The sequence below is a fragment of the Spea bombifrons genome, chromosome 5 (genome assembly GCF_027358695.1).
Source record: "Spea bombifrons isolate aSpeBom1 chromosome 5, aSpeBom1.2.pri, whole genome shotgun sequence".
NCBI lineage: Eukaryota > Metazoa > Chordata > Amphibia > Anura > Pelobatidae > Spea > Spea bombifrons.
In genome coordinates, this window is record NC_071091.1 from 86,047,699 (window position 1) to 86,067,103 (window position 19,405).

The 19,405-nt window shown below is 37.0% G+C and overlaps 1 protein-coding gene across 1 annotated transcript in view; it reads right to left on the reverse strand.

Moving 5' to 3' along the window:
• NSMAF (neutral sphingomyelinase activation associated factor) overlaps positions 1-18,774 on the reverse strand; it is a 29,446-nt gene extending 10,672 nt beyond the window's left edge. Inside the window, exons 1-19 of the mRNA XM_053468313.1 lie at positions 18,609-18,774; positions 12,796-12,885; positions 12,624-12,702; positions 12,416-12,483; positions 12,296-12,332; positions 11,615-11,665; positions 10,131-10,202; positions 9,188-9,235; positions 8,569-8,621; positions 6,463-6,592; positions 5,756-5,827; positions 4,773-4,881; positions 4,186-4,362; positions 3,676-3,755; positions 3,171-3,261; positions 1,541-1,604; positions 1,401-1,452; positions 1,184-1,304; positions 810-941 (exon numbers count right to left, since the gene is read on the reverse strand). Of these exons, the coding sequence (XP_053324288.1) occupies positions 810-941; positions 1,184-1,304; positions 1,401-1,452; positions 1,541-1,604; positions 3,171-3,261; positions 3,676-3,755; positions 4,186-4,362; positions 4,773-4,881; positions 5,756-5,827; positions 6,463-6,592; positions 8,569-8,621; positions 9,188-9,235; positions 10,131-10,202; positions 11,615-11,665; positions 12,296-12,332; positions 12,416-12,483; positions 12,624-12,702; positions 12,796-12,885; positions 18,609-18,658 (1,576 nt within the window). The 5' untranslated portion in view covers positions 18,659-18,774. The remainder of the gene's footprint in view (positions 1-809; positions 942-1,183; positions 1,305-1,400; positions 1,453-1,540; positions 1,605-3,170; positions 3,262-3,675; positions 3,756-4,185; positions 4,363-4,772; positions 4,882-5,755; positions 5,828-6,462; positions 6,593-8,568; positions 8,622-9,187; positions 9,236-10,130; positions 10,203-11,614; positions 11,666-12,295; positions 12,333-12,415; positions 12,484-12,623; positions 12,703-12,795; positions 12,886-18,608) is intronic.
• Positions 18,775-19,405: the final 631 nt, after the last annotated feature.

Below are 19,405 nucleotides of genomic sequence, written 5' to 3' on the forward strand. Positions count from 1 at the left end.
AAGTAAAAAAATTAATATTTGGGCTGCTGAAAGTTAGGGGAGGTGGGGATTAATTTAGGGGCAGTTATTGTTAATTGGGTCTTTAGGGTTAGTTTAGGGGCAGTTAATGGATGGGAGTGAGAAGGATGAGTATGATTTTTATTCTAAATAAAACTTGAGTTCAATAACTATGTAATACATTTTTTTTCCAATTTTGGGCCCCAAAATTAAGGTGCGTCTTATACATGGGGAAATACGGTAACATATACCATCTTTATTCCTATACAAGTACAAAAAGGGTGTAAGGAACAAAAGATACAGTATCTACATTACATAAATAATAAACAATTATGCTAAAGGCAAAGTTATTCTGCATTAGAAAAGTGTTTGCAAAAAGGAGGACAATGCCACTTAATGAAAATATGAATATATTCATGAAAGTGAATAAAAATGCAAATTCATATTATATCATGCAGATTAGCAAAGTCAATTATCAATGCCTTGCTATGAAGATCAGATACTGGAAATCACATTTATGGAGAAGCATCTTCGAGCCATTAAACAACAATTAATAAAATTACAAACGCAGGCACTATACACAAAGTCTTAAATACTTGGTTCAGGATAAACCAAAAGGTAACAGACGCTATATAGAAGGTATGACATATCATTAAACAATCTCTTAAAGTCCAGACAACCATGTATAGTTTGGTCATGTGGATGATAAATAAGGATCTTTTGTTTTGACAACAAAATATAATCTAAATTTTAGTGATCTGTAAGCCGAGGTAGCCATTGGCGTGGCTTTATAAATGCTACGTTTGCCTTACCATTATGAGCAGCCACTGCTTCACAGCCCCTCTGCTTACAGCCAAATATCAAGTCAATCCATTCATGAAGATGGTCCGATACGTACTGACTTTCTAACGCTTCTCTGTTTTTCTGCAGGAAGTCTTCAGGATCTAACAAGTTTAAAAAAAAAAAGACAATTTTTGGGAGTTAGTGACACCTAAAGAAGAAGAAAAAAACCCAACTATTTTAGTATTAAAAGAAATGTGATGCAAAGTCATAAGTTATAAGGTAACAAGATGAAAGACCTTGCCTTTCCACTTCCCAGTACACTAAATGACTTTATTAGTGATTTTTTGTTTATTATTTAAATATGCTCATATCTGTTTTATGTTCACAATGTACGTTTACTGACCGGATGCCCAAGGAGGCAGCTCAATATCATCAACTAATTTCCCTCCTTGTCTCTTCCCCATTTCGAGGTTCATGCTGTTAAGTAGGAAGCTCCAATCATTTCCATAAAACTCTGGAATTAACTGTAAACAAACGATAAAAACAAAATTATAGCTGTGACCGTACAAATGGAAGTATGTGTGGCACACTTAAAAAATAAAAATAAAATTGCAAATTACCTCCTTAAAGTCAGTTACCCCTTCTAGGCAGTTCTTCCAGGTTTCTGCAATACTAAACCGAAACACAGAAGATAAAGTATATGCAATACTAACATTATTAGGATCATGTTCTTATTAAACAAATCAGATTTGTAGCCAACCTGTTGAACATCCTATCTGCGTAGTCAAACTTCCCATTTTGGATACAGAGCATGTATTCTGGAGCTGCAAAGAAAATAGCAGTGAATATTCAAACAATACACGAAAAACACCATAAAATTATTAATATTTTATTCACTATAAGGAGCATGAGCACTATTTTGGTGTATCCAAACAGTTCATTGTTCTTAACTTTTTAACTGTATGCCAAATACTGTTAACCCTAGCCACTTTATTCTTTCATTTTAACCACCAGAGGGTGCTGTGTAATCTCATAGGTTTCAACGATGGCAACAACGGAATAAATCATTGACGGACTGATTGTCAGAAATGCATTTCTCCTGGTTATAATGGAGGCATAGACAAAAGACACAGAAAGTACTGGTACTTCTATAGTGCCTTTCTCCCAAAGGGACTCAAACCTATCAATTTATTTGCAAAGTTCTGCGAATGTGTGACTATTTTGGACTCACAGCTATTGACCTCACTGCACCAAGGCTGCTGAACAAATGCGGCAGTTATTTAAATGCCGAGTGTCATACAAAATGCTGATGTTAAAGGGTTAACAAGGCATCTTACATGAAGGAGAAACATTAGTTTTTCTTAGGCCACATCCTGCCATAAATGTTATCTGGAGTTCCTATCATAAAATCAATGGAGCAGGAACAGCACCTAAGCAGGGCATCTCCAAAGGATACCAGATGTCCAGTCCTGGGTGCCATAAACTCTTACAGGGGACCAGGCACTGGGGTCACACAGGGGGCGCAGCCCCGAGCATCTTCAGAATTATGATTTGAGAAATATGGTAACATTTCCATAGTAGAATCATTTCATGAAGATGTTCTCTGTGTTGGCCGTGTGCCCCTCAGAATGGCAGGAGGGAATTTAGCAGGGCCTGAGAAATAAGGATAGGTCACCTAGTTATCAGGTAGGTTGGGGGTGTTTGATACCTTCCCACAACATGGTGGGTGCGATTACCCCAGAGTTACTAACCTCCATGGTGCCATAACAGCACGAGATATTAAAATATCAGGCAGGAGTTTCCTGCCATGTTTTACCAAATTGTGTTATAGTTTGAGCAGTTCAGGGGGTTACAGAAGCCGCCTTAGGTATTTTTAAAACCTTAAATAGAACTTGGTGGAGGCAGCAAATAAAGTTTAGAGGTTGTGGGGTGAACAGGTTTGGGGGTTAAGGTGTAGTATTTTTTTTTTTTTATTATTATTGGAGCCCGAGGTGCGTGCTCCTTGGGTGCTGTTCTGTGCCAAAGAGGCAACAGAAGCCCAGAATACGATACTGGGTTCCCTCAAGGATTCTGCTGTCAGTGGGGAGTCCAGACTGTCAAACGACAGCCTAGTCTCCCGTGCAGCGGCAGGGATGTGTCTCTGACGCTGCAAGAAGTGCTGGACGTACCAGGACGTCCACAGGGGTTTCTTAATAGGCGTTTTTTGTACGTCCCTGTACGTCTATAGGGGATTGAAGGGGTTAAAATAATTCAAAGGGACTAAAGGAAAAAAAGCATGGACATCGCAATTTATCTTCTTATCACAAGGAGGATTTCCATGGATCAAATGGCACTGGTAACATTCATAAAAAAAAAAGACTAAAACAAAAGCTTGAAGAACAAAACCTTACCAACTCTGACCAAATAGAACAGAACGTAGCCCGGAGAGGAGTAGTGGCTTCCATAAATAAATTTTGGTTCCGGCATTTCATGGTAACGCATCTGTAATACACATATACAATATATCACATAACAGAGGCTTTGTGCCAAGTTCATGCTTCATTACCAAAGTTACACGACAAAAACAACTAAAAAGCAGTAGGCATTTTGAGGAGAATATCCTTTTTGCACCTTATTCTTCCTATATTTTCTAATCATGCAGCAATCATAACATTCAGGAGTCTATTCACTATGCATTGAAGACTTCCAAGTTTTCTTATTCAGATTCTTTCTGATCTGGGACCAATACAAGATACATCTCTTCATTAACAAGCCCACCTGCAATTCCATACCACTTGTTTGCCAGCTATGCCTCATTGGATGTAATCCTGAAAGTTTAATTACAACAATATACCTATAATAAATATATGGAGAGAGGTTAAATGTAACCATAAAAACCATCAGCACAATACATACCATTAACCTTTCAAGCCTTTCCTTATTCAATGCTCCCACTGGTTTACTAAGATCCCGGAAAGTTTTAGCAGCAGTTAAATCTTTAAGAAGGAAAAGGTACTTTAGTGCAAAATACATAAGTAAAAAAAACAAAAAAAAAACGCATGTATGGCATCAAGTCAATCAAAAACCTAAAACATGTGATTTACTGCACTAGAAACATTAACACCATCATTCAGTGTTCAAAGATTGATCAAAATCCAGAACGTGTGATATAAAGCAGAGGTAGCTATAGATAATTTTGAAATAATCATAAATCATATGCTAGTTAGTTACATCACCAGAAAGAACATAAGAAATAATACTTCTGTGATTGTTCCATTCAGCTTCTGCCTACTCAACCACCATTTTTTGAGACTTGATCCGCAACATAATTCTATATACACATACATACACACGCATACAAACATGTTTACACCATCCATTCAACCACCCAGTAAAATGTAGGGGCAGTAAAATGTAGGTCCGTACCCAGTTCAGGGCTAGTGTAGTCGGCTAGGATCCAAGGAAATATAGGATACTGAGAGAGGTCATTGCAGCTTCGATCTGCCAGGTTATTGAGGTGCAGGAGATACTGGTAATTCGAGATGTAGCCTCTCTGCCATTGCAGCATGTAGTTTTCTGCCGTTTGCTCAGCTAAATGATTCTCTGTACGTAAAGAACCGCGTTACATTTTTAGAAGATGTGCAATCATTTCTCTTAACGTGAATAGGTGATGAGCCAGGAAACAGACAAGATTTAAGAATAATCCGCTGGAAAACGATGTACACATTTCTTTGCGTGTGAACAATATTAGTAAAATTACTGAATTGCATTTTAAGCAGAGATTTACTCCCCCCCCCCACTATGCTATTAGTATTAAGGGGGTGGTACATAAATGGAACAGACTCCCATCAGAAGTGTTAGATTCAAATACAATAAGGATATTTAAACATGCATGGGATAGGCATAAAGCTAAGACAAGATCAAGAACTGATTAAGACCTGAGTCTTAAATCAGGAAAAATAGTCACATGGTTATTTGCCGTCAAATCCTGTTTCTATTGGGTATATACAAACCTAGATAAGCTGCAATGTAGTAGTAAAGTCCATCGCGATCTTTGGGATTATAAAATTTCAGATAAATGTCTGAGCACAAGTCATTTTCAGTGCAAAACACTTCCAAACCCTAATAAAAAGAAACAAAAAATCGATAATGCTCAACCACACGGGAATTAAACCTTCGTCCACGGGAATTAGGCCGAAAATTTATTTCAGGGGAGAAATGTTAGAACAAGAGGCCATAATCTAAAACTGGAAGATCAGAGGTTTAGCTGCAATGTAAGGAAGTTACAGTGTAGGAGTTACAGATATAGCATGAGAATTTAAACATGGGATAGGGGTAAGCATATCCTGGATCCAAGACAAAACCAAGGACCGATTAAGGGCCGAGTCTCTACATCAGGAACGGCGGACCGACTAGTTGGGCCAAATGGTTCTCATCTGCTATTAAATTCTATGTTTCTATCAGGGGGGCTCTGTAATAACTTTTGGATGTTGAATTGGTGTAATCCTTCTTGAGGTGTTGTTTAAAAGTTCACCCCAGTGTAACAGAGTCCTGCATCACAATGTGGCATAACTAGCATATCTAATCCACTCCTTACAAAGGCTGATTGAACCAATCAACAACAGTCAGCAACCTAACGAGTTTAGAGATAACATAAAAGGAAGCAATAATCATGCAGATCCTGAAAAAAGTTAAGATGGCTGCTCCAGTGGTGTAAACATAAATGTTGGTTTCCGACAGACATAAGTTGTTTATTTTTTTAATCTAAATAATTATATATATTATAATTATAAAAAGTAAAATATTTTCTCAAATTTGCTACTACAGCCCCAAATACAGTTCCTTGCACATTCTAATTCAGTTGTCTAATTCTTGTGTGAAATTCTAGTGTTCCTACGTCAAAAAAACAAACGAAAAACTTTAGATGCCAGATCGACACCTGCATGCGAGTAAAATTTGCAATGTATAATTCTATTATAAAAAAGACCTATTTTACCATAGGCATCAGCATATGTCTTCTTTTATAAATCCGTCGGATATCTGTTAGACTAATGAAAACTACTGGCTTCTGCAGAAAAGAAAAGAAAGACGTTCATTTTGCACGTAAAGAGGATACCAAACATGCACATCAATTAAAATACTGTCAGGAATAATAAAAAAAAATCTAAACATATATGGATTTATCTTTTAAGACTTGCATGCATTTTAACACATAGTTATGTCACCCTAACTGCTGGAACAGAGCCAACAGTAAAGAAGGGTACATATCAAAAGTGACTTTTAAAATTTATGTTGTATAATAAATACCGGTAGGTCAGATTTTTTTTTGATTTTTTTTTAAAGTGGTAATTTCATTTGTCAGGTCTTAATTTTCTGCTAATGTACAGGCTTACTGGCAGAAATAGACTTTAATAGTTTGACCACCTCCGTCACATTGGAACATTGAAGCCTAGCACCCCCGCTCCAACAACGTCACAAAACATACACTTAAGACAGAAAATTGTTCTATAGTCCAAGATCGTTAACCACGTCCTAATGAAATAACACATGCAAAGAGAATTAAATTTTATTACGTTTACAAAATAACAAAAGCTAGATATTTCGATTTCCTATACTTTGAAATCTGAAACCAGTAATGAGGTCATGTATGGGGGAAAAAAAAAGCTTAGAGGAATAATAAAAGTGATAAAAGTATTTGCTTACTGGGTAACCATTTAAAGGCTGGAAATACAGGCATTTATCAGTGATGCAAACGTGTCCTGGATTGGTGACGAGCGGCGTCACCATTTCTGCTTCGCATTCCATGTTCGATATTTCAGACATGTTTCGAAAACTGGAAGATATTTCACAATGAAAGGTTTAATATTAGAGCGCATTCACAACTATGCACAAAACTGTCAAAGTCACGTTCTGCCATCACACAAGTCTAATACAATAATCTGTGTTTTCACTAAAACTACCCTATCTTACCTGAAACCGGAGGTACACAAAGTTCAGCAGCTAGAGAGAATTTGGGAAAATTATTTCTATGGTAAATACAGACTAAATTCTAACACTGCCTACCACAGCTGTATACCTCAACCCAGTAGAAAGTCTCAACCTTGAATTATTATTATTATTATGTGTTATTAATAAAGCACCAACAATACATATATTCAATAGTATGACAAAACTAGAACTGACAGGCTATGATAAACTCTCTCATACACTAGATGAAGAGAGCCCTGCGTGCAATCTAGATTGAGGAAGCTTTTGGATGGTGCTCATGGCTTACCATAGAAGAGCTCAATAAAAACGGTGAGCTTGAAAAAGATGCATAAAGCTAGTGTTATTTTTCCAAAATCCGACATTTTTACAGTTCTATATATTAAATAAGCCTATAGAATTGTACTTGCAGATCAAAACAAATAAATTTATAACACTGTGTGTGTGGAGTCATCTTAAGGTCATGTTCTCAAGATTGTAAGCTTGTGAGCCGGGCTCTCTCCACCTAATGTATCGGTCTGTCTTAGTCTGTCAATTCTAGTCTTGCCAGACCCCTTGAATAAATGTATTGTATTAAGTGCTGCGTAGATTGTTGGCGCTATACAAATAAAAGATAATACTAATAATAATGTTCTAAAGATCTGTCCTGTTACTCCTCACCATTAAGTCATATCCACCATATTGTTAAGTCGCTAAGGTAAAGGCAGTCTTTGTAACGATAAGTGAGAACTTAAGGACAGGAAGTTGGACAATGCTGGCTGTTGATCTCAACCTTTGATAATGTGAATCTGTTAGATTCTCAAAATCTCAACAATTACACTGATTGATATACAAAAAAAAAGCTAAAGGAATTCTAGCAGATTAATTTAGTTTATTTGCGAAAAGCTGCAAAGGCAATAGTTCCCCCCTTTAAGACTGTTCTGTTGGCTTACATTTTGTGGTTAAGTTACTTTTATGTGGGAGACACGAAGATGGAAATAGTCGTGGAAAACGTATAAACTATGGTAGATGAAATACCCAGTGTTGAGCGCAATATGTAAACTAGAAGGTCGACTTCCCTTAAAGTACGTCTTTTAAAAATGCTTGAGGATTACTTGGATAAATTCCCCCACCTACTAAAGGTTATATAGAAATCACTAAACCATAAGGAATATTTTACAGTTCCGCTTTTTAAAACATCAAAATATGTATGCAAAATATATGTTTTTCTTAAGTCAAAGCCCAATGACCTAAATTAACAAAATATAAAAAAAATAGCTGCCTTATGTTTAACAACACATTTTAAAAGGATGGTAACGATGACAAAGAAATGAAAATAAATGCGTGGTAAGGTTTCAGTTAGTGATCAAACACAATTAGGTTAATATGATTATGCACAAACACTATTTCAGTCAGCTAGGGCCTTCGTCACAAACAGATCATATTCCCTTGATAGATTGTGATGTGGCATTTAATGAGCACATTTGTGGGTATAGGAACTTGTTGCCTTAAGAAACGAAAATATCAGTATCCAGGCCCAATACGGAATCTAAAAAAGTAGTCATTGCCCATTGCCTCCATTTAACACTGTTAATAATATTAATATTAATAATAATCAGCAATACCCATAAGCGCTAGTCCTGGTTAGTCTGGTTTTTTATTTGTTGATCTTCCACGTTTGACCCATCTTTGTTATTTTACCGTAACCGACTGACAACTGCATTGACTACTCCATAATCTAACTCCTGCACTAATTCTGGGTCTACTCTATTGCTAACCGAAGCTGCACATCTCTATCCTATTCTGTATTGTACAACCCACCAGCAATACAGAAATCATATATACCTGTTCTTATCAAACGATGTCCGTGCCAAACGTGACTGCAGAATAGCTGTTATCTAAAGTGAAGCGGGGGAGGGGGCAGAGAAGAAAAACAAGTTATTTTCTCACCAACACTTTTTGTGTTAAAAAGATCCTTTGGAAAACACTAGCTTCAACTAAAGTCTAAAGATAACTGAAAATGGAACAAATATGCCTTGGTAGAAAAATAATTTAAATAAACATAAGTTTAAAGAAAGGAATAAAAAAACATTTAAAGGGGGAGGATCTGAAGAAGAATTTAAGCCAGCAACCCAAGCGTCTTCTATATTACATGTAAAATAAATTTCAACAGACAGCATGCCTGGAAATAACGACAACTACTTGACGTATACCTGCCAAGGGAGAAAGTAAATAATTGCTTAGTTACACTTGCGCAGCTATATGCTTTCTAGTACAGCGGTGACTGTTTTTCATAGCGTAAAACTTAACAAAAGTTTCCTTAAGGCAAACTCATTTTGTAGAGAAAGATGTACTTTAATCCGGTCCAATGACCCTCATATGTTCTCCTCGTTTCCCATTATACTCAACACTTTATTTCAAAATTTGGTGATGATTTTAGGCTACAGGAGATATTAATTATTACCATGGCAGTCTGATCTCCAAGCTTGTCAAGTCTCGAAGCTCTTTGAAGCTATGGAAGAAAAAAAATAAATAAAAATGTGATACATTCCAGCATGAGATTAACAAAATGTAACGATCAATTATCATTGTTACACTGAAATTAAAAGAAAAACATTCACATACAAAAGCCACAAATTAGTGCTTCAAGTCCTGCTGAGCTGAAACAGTTTAGGTTTCTAAGATGCTGTCCCACAAAACAACACATACATTTTCTAAAAAAACAACAACAAAAAAAAACCTTAATAGACTTATCATTAAAGTTATTTTTCAAGCCAAGAGGAGGAAACCTTGGCAAGTGGGCTGCTGCTATTTATAGGACTATTTACCCTAGTGCTGTTTTTATTGTCCTTAGCGCTTTTACCTTCATATTTTTTGCTGCATCTTATCATTAAATTTGTCTGAAGGTTTCATTTAAAAATACATAAATTTAAGATTTTTAACACTGAAAAAGCTGCTATTCTTTTTTCTATTTTATATTGTTGAAGCGCAACCACTACCCCCTTTGTGAATTTCATAAACTTAAGATGGTTTTCAGTTTCTATGGTTAAAAACCTATCAGTTCCTGCATTTATGTCACAAGTGTCCCAACAAAAGAATAGGAAGGACACAATTTTAGATGAATAGTTAGTTAAGGGGATTTTGGGTGAAACAAGCACCTATGATTGTTGCTCAGTGTCAAAACTCAGTGGTTTAGCTTTTAAAAAGCCAGCTCATGCACATAGCTTAACACTTACAGGATCCACAATGGGGAGAGTCCCAGCCAAGTTCACTGAGGAATTTACTATTGAGTTATATACACCGAACACCAGAGCGGGTAACCATCCACATTTTTAAATGTTATTTGGCAGTGAACTAAACACACAATGATGAAAAAGGTCTTGCAAGTCCTCGTGAAATCTCCATACCTGATGCAAGGTTTGCACAACATCATCAACTTTCCTGGAACCTTCCAACTGAAAGGTAAAGTTATTTTCACCCTAGAGATGTTTGAATAGTAAGAGGGAAGAAAAAAAAACATTAGAAAGCCAATTCTTTCATCATGCTCAACTTTAACCAGCTTTGTTCTGGCGCTTCTTGTTTTAATGCAAAAAAAAAAAAAAAAAAATCAGGGCAAATGAGACGCTGATAACACCTTTAACAGGACATGGTTCAGACTACAGCAGAGATTGTATTGGGTACTAAGGTTTTGTTACTTTTTCTTGTGGAGAAAATCTTGATATTTTGGTCAATTTGGGCTTGGCTATCGTAGAATAAATGGGCCTCTGTTGATGACATCATACTTTGTCACAGCACTGCCATGGGACAGTTTTGACATCTGCAGACAGACGTTTTTTGAAGTTACTTCAAGACAATACTGAAGGGACTGCCATTAAATTAATGGGGTTATAGGTTGGGCAAATAGAGGATAGCAAAGACAGGATTTACCAAATAGCTTAATGCTAGTCTAATAGCCTTTATTTTATATCATACATTTACAGCTGACCATTGGTTTTAGAGTGGATATCAGAGCAAGAGACATATGATCTAACAATCTTCTGCTTCTATACAACTAAATTACATCAAGAAATGCTTAAGTGTAAAGGGCCCTTTAAATTTTCTTTGAACTTTAAACACTGTAATGACTGCAACATTTCCATAACAATAAAAAAAATACAATATCTGGTTTTACGCAAAGCAGTTCATGTATAGGGTTTGCTACCACAGCTGGGATCACTTAATTACCTTATTAATATTAATAATGAGCCATACTGATATTCCATGTTTATTTTTTAAAGGTTTCATTATGTCAGAAAGGGAAATAAATGGCACAGCTGTTGAAACCTTGTGTTTGCTATTTTGTAAAAGTGTGGTTTAAGAAAAACAGGAAGTAATGGGCAGAGTATTTTAAACATAAAACACATGCAACTACATATACAACAAACTGTTATTGTGCACCTCCATGGAAAATACTAGTAGTAGTAAATAATGCTCATTTCTTGTAACATGTGATAAACAGGACACAATACACGGGTTGGGTTAATGGTAAATAGCAACATTAATAAGTCTCTAAGATCCACTCTCCTACAATGTACTATTTGAAATAACCTCCTCTTGCCATTGTATAGACACATTAGCTCTTATCTAACTTAAGGTCGCAGATATCTCTCCTTCCATTTTTTTCCTAATAATGATTTTGTCAACCGTGCATTTTCTTGGTGGCGAGTCAATCATCATTAACAACACACTGACATAAACGCAAATCTTATCGTACCAAAAATCACTTGAAAACGGGAAAAAAAAAATTGCAGCACGTGGTGTTTGTGTAAACACTTGACCAGTTGGTAGGGTTGATAAACGTTTCAGAGCTTGAAAGACAATTGTCATAGGAATAATGCAAACCAATACTTACACGCTGAATCTGGTAAGGTGCAACTATGTTTTGCTCTTTAATCAGGTACACCTGATGACAATCAGAAAAAAAGTTATGTACAAAAGCACATTTTAAATCAAAGCAGGGAAAATACCGGTTTGATTTGATTATATGGCAGCTGAACGACCACTGCAAATAACTGTACGCAAGCATAAAGGCTTGGTTGTTACACAATAGTATTCAATACCTGCCTGCTTTATCTAGATCCATGATCAAAATATGCACTTGTTTGTTATAAAAATCATCAGGAACAGAGAGAAATACATTGTGTAGTTTGGTAAAGGGCCAATGAATATCTGCATCAAATGTTAACCCTTGCAATGTATAATAATACCGTAGAATACGTCTGTTAGTCTATCCAAGGTTTGGGTCAATTGTGCAATAGAGCGCTAAATGTCAATGGAAACGAATATATCGGAAAGGGAACAAACCAGATATAGGTTTATATATGAATGAGGTAGATCTCTACAAAACTAGGCACAATTCACACTTACAAATTCACTGTGCTTTGACAACAGTAATCTGGCATATTGCCAAAAAACAAAACAAACACCAAAAAAGAATAAATACATTCAAAAAACAATCATAAAAATGAACTACATATGAAGATGAAGAAGGAAAATGTAGATGGTAAAGCTCAGTGTGGTATAAAAACCTTACCTGATTGAAAAGTACAGAGATTCTCCGTTGTGTATGACTGCAAAAAATAGTAAATATTCTTGTTTACTATAGAAAACTACATCTTTACACAAGTAATAAAAATAAATAAATAGTTTATACCTTGCAAATAATAATCCATCTTCTCCTTCTTCCACTTCTTCTATTTTTGCACAGTCCCGCAAGGCTATCTGTAATACCCAAAATACAGCTAAGGATTTCTATCTCATGTAATAATGTACTCGACACCTCTCGTAACCAGCATAAAAATATTATTTTCAGAGAAAAAAAAAAAAAGATAAAACACCCTGAAAACAGAGTGAGAACATACCTTAAATATTGGTATTGTGATGTCATCTGGTTCAAAAATAAGTGATTTCGAACATATCTTAAGGGAGCCATAAATGTTTCTAGAGAATACAAACATTTCAATTTAAAAATCACAATTCCAGAAAAAAAATTTGTAAAGCAATTTTTTGCTTATACTCTGTATAAATTCTTACCTTTCTGAGAGTTCAGTTTCTTTACATATATGATATGCCAAATGTTGTTCAAAGAAATACTCTCCTTGGTCCAGTAATAAGAGAGAAAATCTATAAAAGTCAAAAGCATAAAAATTACATATATTATGCAAAAAAATGTGAATTTATAATATTACTGAAGCAGAGCTGCACAACGTAAGTCCCCAAGGGCCGCAAACAAGCCAGAATGTTTAGATATCCAAGCTTGAACTCAGGCACTTCAATTTAATAAAATATACATCTGATAGCTATCTATAAAATCATTAACCCCTTAAGGACTATGGACAGTCCCTAAAACCACTGAAAACAATGCATTTTGAGCCCGTACATTGTCATTAAGGGGTTAAAACCACACACACACACTCACAATATATTCTACACAGCATCCAAGGCACCCCAATCACATACCTCCTAACATTTGAAATAAGAAATTTTGGTTTTAGGGAGAGTGGCTACTTGCGTGGCTGCGGGGCATTACCTTATTGATGCTTTTATGTGGCTTTGTGATAACTGTCTATGTAAACAAGTAAGACATAGCCCCTATTTATTTATAAACACTAGACTTGAGCAAATGGGTCAAAAACATTTTAGACACATTTTCAGTTCGTTTGTGGCCCATTCATTCTTGGACAAATAATTCCGGTTCTTCTCAGTTTGTGTCAGACGAAAATCAGGGGCTCCTTTTTAAAGAAATTTGATGCCCGACACCCACATTCACTCCCATTCTCATTCACTCTCTGACGCTCTCCGAATGCCTGCCTACCTTCTTTGCTGACCACTGCCACGTCTCACAGCTCTGCTTCTTCTCTAGCATCCTCTTCATCTTCTTCTCTCTTCTTCCACATCCCTGTAGACATAACCTCCCGATGAACTTTTGCAAAACTGGTGGTGCTTCCAGTGACATCCTCCGATCGGGGAGAGGAAGTCGCCAGTAGCTCTGCCATTTTTGCCATCTTTGGGAAAAATGGCAGAGCTTTTGGGCGCACCCTCTCCCCAATCCTCCAATTGGGGAGAGGATGTCAGCAGAAGCTGCGCCACTCTGGGGGGTTATCTCCTCAGAGATGCAGAAGAAAGAAGACAAGAAGATGAAGAAGATGCTAGAGAAGAAGCAGAGCTGCAAGGCATGGAAGCAGAAGGCAGAGAAGGTAGGGGAAGATTCAGAGTGAGAGTGATTGAGAGTGTGAGAGACTGGGAATGAATGAGTCCATGCATTTCAAATGAAAACGGAAATGTTATGCTTTGTTTACATTTGTTTCAGGTGTTCTGCCTCGTTTTCAGAGGTTTGTACGAACTGACAAAATATGCAAATTTCGTTACATTTACAAATTGTACAAATCTGAATGCACGAGTCTAATAAAAACACAATTCCAGCTGATCTAACTATTCTATATATTTATATTTTATTTATTCTCTATATCTAATATCAACAGACTGATACTGAAGTGGAATAAGTGAAATTGCACTTGCTTTCCACCAAACATAGAAGTTAGAAACATAAATCTGATGGCAGATAAGAAACACTTCAGGAAGTCTGCTCTGTCTGTTTTTCTGCTCTAGAGACTCAGATCTTAATCAGTCTTTGGTCTCATCTCATTTCTAAATTGCCTCACTGTATTAGCCTCTACCATTCCTGCTGGGAGTCTGGTTTACTTGTCTACCAATCTCTCAATAAAGTAAACAGTTTATGCTTGTTGCTTAAAGGAAAAAAAGGTGCCTGACTTACATTTCGTTTGTTATTGTTCCAATTTCTTGTATACTATAATTATTTTAAGTACTGTATATATATATATATATATATATATATATATATATATATATATATATATATATATATATATATATATATATACACACACACACACACACACACACACACACACACACACACACACACACACACACACACACACACACACACACACGACTTTCATTAGGACACAGGGATTGAAAGATGCCTCCTCCAGCCGCCTAATGAAAGTAAAGGGGCTGGCGTGCACGCACCACGCCGCCCAATGGCCGTTCCTTAGCACTTCGTGCCACGTCTTAAAAGGGGTGGGACGAAGAGCTGAGGCACGGCCATTGGGCGGTGCAGTGCGTGCACGCCACCCCCTTTAATTTCTGGAGGCAAAGTGGCATATAGGGTGTTAAAAGGCATATCATGGGGCAGAGTGGCATATAGCAGGGTATAAGGCATATCAGGGAGGCAGAGTGGCATATAGGGGGGTGTAAGGCATTTTTGGGGGCAGAGTGGCAAGCCTTGGGGCAGATGTGCATAACTGGGGGGCAAATAAAAACAAAAAACAATCATAGGTTTGTTTTAAAAAAGTATCGGTAATTGTACTCGGTCTCAAAAAAATTATATCGGTGCATCCCTAATTTAATGAACTGCAAAAAAAAATGTTTACAGATGTCTTAAATGTAATAAATATATTATTGAAAATAACATACTAACAACACAGTAAATTATAAATACAACCTCTGAAATATTAATGCTGTATCTAATTCAGCTCACATGGCAATATGACAAACACATTAGTAATACATGGCATCAGCTCAGCACTTTTTGTTTTTAACACCAATGCCTAAATGTGTATTTCCTTTTAAAACGCTGTAAAGTGTCCATGTCAAAATTGACTTTCACCCTTAAATTCAGATTTTATCAGCTTAATGCTGCATCTGTTCCTCGTGTCAGACCAGCACAATCGCATCAAGCAGAAAACTCTTGCAACTGCTGCATTTTGGCATGGAATGCTGGTGACAAATGCAACCACTTTCAAGAGGTTAGGCAGGTTTTAGGGTCCGGCTTTCATGAATATTTTTAACATCACTGTTGAGGTCATCCTCCACTTCAGTACCGAAGATGTGGACAAACACAAGCATATTCTTCGTAAATTACATCCATTGAAAGAGTTAATTTAGAACTTACGCCACCGTCACCAGTTTATAAAGTTTATTATGGTTCTCCTTCACATTTAAGCACTGGATTTTAGACAAATAGTTTTTGTCTGAAAAAATCAAACCACTGTCCTAAAGATTTAACAGCTTTTTGATAAAATGCAAGGAATTCAGATTCTGTTTTCTTTGCTTGCAGGGGAGGTAGCTTCTTTAAAGATTTCCCAAGAACGTATCCAAAAAAAATGTCTGTCTGTATTTGGATTAGCCTATATTTGCCTCTCATTGATGTCATGATCTCATAAATATCAACTGCAGTGAGGTCATTTTGCTCCAGTTTTAATATGACTGTCTGAAAAATAGTCTTCATCCACAATAAATTTCCATTTCGTCCTCTCCAGTGCTTTGAAAGTAATCTTTTACAGCTGGTCAATTCTTTAAAACGCTTTCAATTACTGGAAAAAGAGAGATGGCCATCTCGTTGGTACATGGCAAAGAAGTTCTGACCATTCAAGGTCAACACAGTCAAATATTTATTTCAGGGTGGCAACTCTCTTAGCTGATGTTGAGACATATAATTTCCAAATGAGACTTTCCACGCCACAAGACATCTGATGCTTTTTTAGCTGTCATATGAAATGTGTGAGCTGGGCAGCCAGCTGGCAATATATGGTCATTTACAGCATGAAGTTTCTGGTATACACCATTACGCTTACCAAACGCTTGCATCGTCAGTAGAATATGCAGACATCATATCCACATATAGGCCATTTGTTTTAAGAGTATTTAAAATTTGGTCTGAAATTGCAGCAGCACTTTCATCACTGTCATAAAAATGAGTGACATATCTAGAGTGGCATATCAGGGGCAGCGTGGCATATCTGAGGGGCAGTGTGGCATAATTTTATGTGCTTTTTATGGATGGAAAGAAAGAGAAGTTGCAAATATATTTCATTATATTTTAAATGTAATAATAATAGAAGTAAAATGCACAATAAACATAACGTACTTGAATCAAGCCCAAAACACCCCACCCGCGGTCCGTGGAAAAATTGTCTTCCACAAAACCAGTCCCTGGTGCCAAAAAGGTTGGGGACCACTGAGCTAGACCGTGAGCTCATGTGAGCAAGGAACGGCTGGCACCTTGTGGCCAAGGCAGTAAGTAAAACCAAATGGCCCCATCAGCCACCACCCCCGTATCTCACATTCGCACTGGCACACATATTTACGCACACTGAAAACAAACATGCATGCTCACAGATACACATTCATGCTTACATATGTAACCTACTTCCTCCCTTATCCCACAGCCTTCTTATTTACTTTTACCACAGGGCAACCTAATATCACATTACGTGACCCACCGCTTTCCTGCCAGTTCAACCTGCCTGTGAGCAAGGCCCGCCTTTCCGTTTTTGTGAAAAAAAATTATGTTTACAGAATGTACGATAATGAATTATACATTTATATATACACACACAGATATTATATATATATATATATATATATATATATATTCAGAAGTACTAAACATTAACATTCCTTTCAGAGTCTCTTTTCCAACGAGAAAGCTCAAACAGCATAACTTCTAAATGCATCACACAAAATTGAATATCTGTTTCCTGTGGACATAATGCATGATGAAATGCTGGAATGACAAAATAACTCATCAATTCCACACTCGTGACACAACATCTCTACATTTCCACCCATTCATCCTTTATGAGAGAAACTTCCTTCGGCATTATATGTAAATAACATTTTGTGCCATAGATAAGCACAGACGTATTCCACCATGACAAGCGGGTTTTCTAAAATAAAAATAGTCCAGGTTGGATGTTAACTATAATATATATGAGTGTGTACTCCATGCAGTACATAAAGCAATTCCCCCTGCTGGCTGATAAATAATACTAGCATTTTAAAGAAAAAAACAAAAACTCACAGTTCGTCATCAATCAGGTGACAAAAAGTGAGTTGGAGAGAAACATTTTGTAATACGCCCCAATATTAAACACACAGGAAACAGCGCCAGCCTTAGAGGTGCGCGACCCGAGTACTGCGAGACAGGGGCCACCATAATGGGAGTGTGTGAAAGTAGATAGCTGTTTGTGTATGATGGTACGGTGTGTTTGTCAGTGTATAGGAAGGGGCACGAGTCAGGACCCCTGTATGTATTTACACACACACATATATATATATATATATATATATATATATATATATATATATATATATATGTAGGGGGACACATAAAATATTTACAAAAGGCCATTAAAATGACAATAACATTCCAGATAAATAAAATCTATTTGTCCGCAGGCATATATAATGCACACAGCGTATTTCTTATATTAGTGTCACAGCGTGGCGTGCTTCTGTGTGTCTTTTTTTTTTTTCCTGTGTTGTGTTTTTGTGGACAGTTCAAATAGGAAACCAGAAATAGAGGTTGATCCAGTTTACAGGATATAAGTCATTACATAACCAGTTGTCCGATGGCTTTATGACACAGCCTGAATTTTATTTATACCACTCAATGAACTACATATGTCTTTGCATCCAGACAACACAGCATCTTTGTCTGCAGAGTTCTAAAGCACATGTATGTAGCTCACCTTCATACCCAATAATATCAATAGCACGCGAGCTTATAAGGCTCATCGTCCATCGATTAAGCGACCTGCTTCACTGATGAAGAATCCTGCATGCAACACATTCGGTTTAACATCACGGACTAGTATACCAGGAACCTATGAACCCTTTAAGTGCCACGGGGGCTTGCAATACATTCTAAAAATAACCCAAATATCTAGAAGTGTTATGATTGGTCTAAAAAGAACGGATCTGTCCATTACACCAGACGGGAACAAGGTCAGTTTCATGACACACGGTAAGACACGTACCTCTCCTTGGAGGAACGCTGGAGACACGGTGCCTTCTTCCAGAAAGCCATGGCTTGCGCCGTCAGTAGCAGTCAGCCGCTGGTCATCCGGAGCACCCGGCAATACAATAGATCCGGCAAGGGTAATACGAGCCCTGCATCTGCGAGCAGCCTGGCATAAGACACACCCCCCAATTGCTCAATAGCTGACTTGCGAGAGTGAAAGGAGATGTCTGATTGGCTAGAAGTTACTAAAGACAGTAGTGTAAGTCCAATCGTAATTGGGTAGAGGTTGGGGGCAGCATCGAGAGGAAACTGATTGGTGGTTTGTTACTTCCTTATGTGAAAGTTCACCTGGGATTGGCTGTCAGTGCCGGTGTGAAACGTTACTTCATTTACATAACTGGAGCTGAAGTATTCCTGAGACACAAAACTAGCATTATTCATCGATTATTATTAGCTCTCATGGGAACATACACCATATTTGGATACATATCTGTCTATCAATATAACAATAAGCAGAGGTTGTAGGCCCAAGGCTGATTAAAGTTTTACGTCACGAAATATGGGCAGACTGTTTTTTTTGCCCTCAAATTCTAGGTTTCTATGTCTCTAAACTGTCATCCTAATATATATCGACAGATTGACAGATCATTGGACAGTATCTATATGTACAAATATCTGAACCCCTCACGGACTGGGTTATTTTTTTTTCTTTTTATACCCCCCTTGACAGAGACTGTTTTAACATTTTTACGGGCTTTTGTGTTTAGCTGTAATTTTCTCCTCTCTTGTTTAGTGCAGCCGCGCATGTTATAT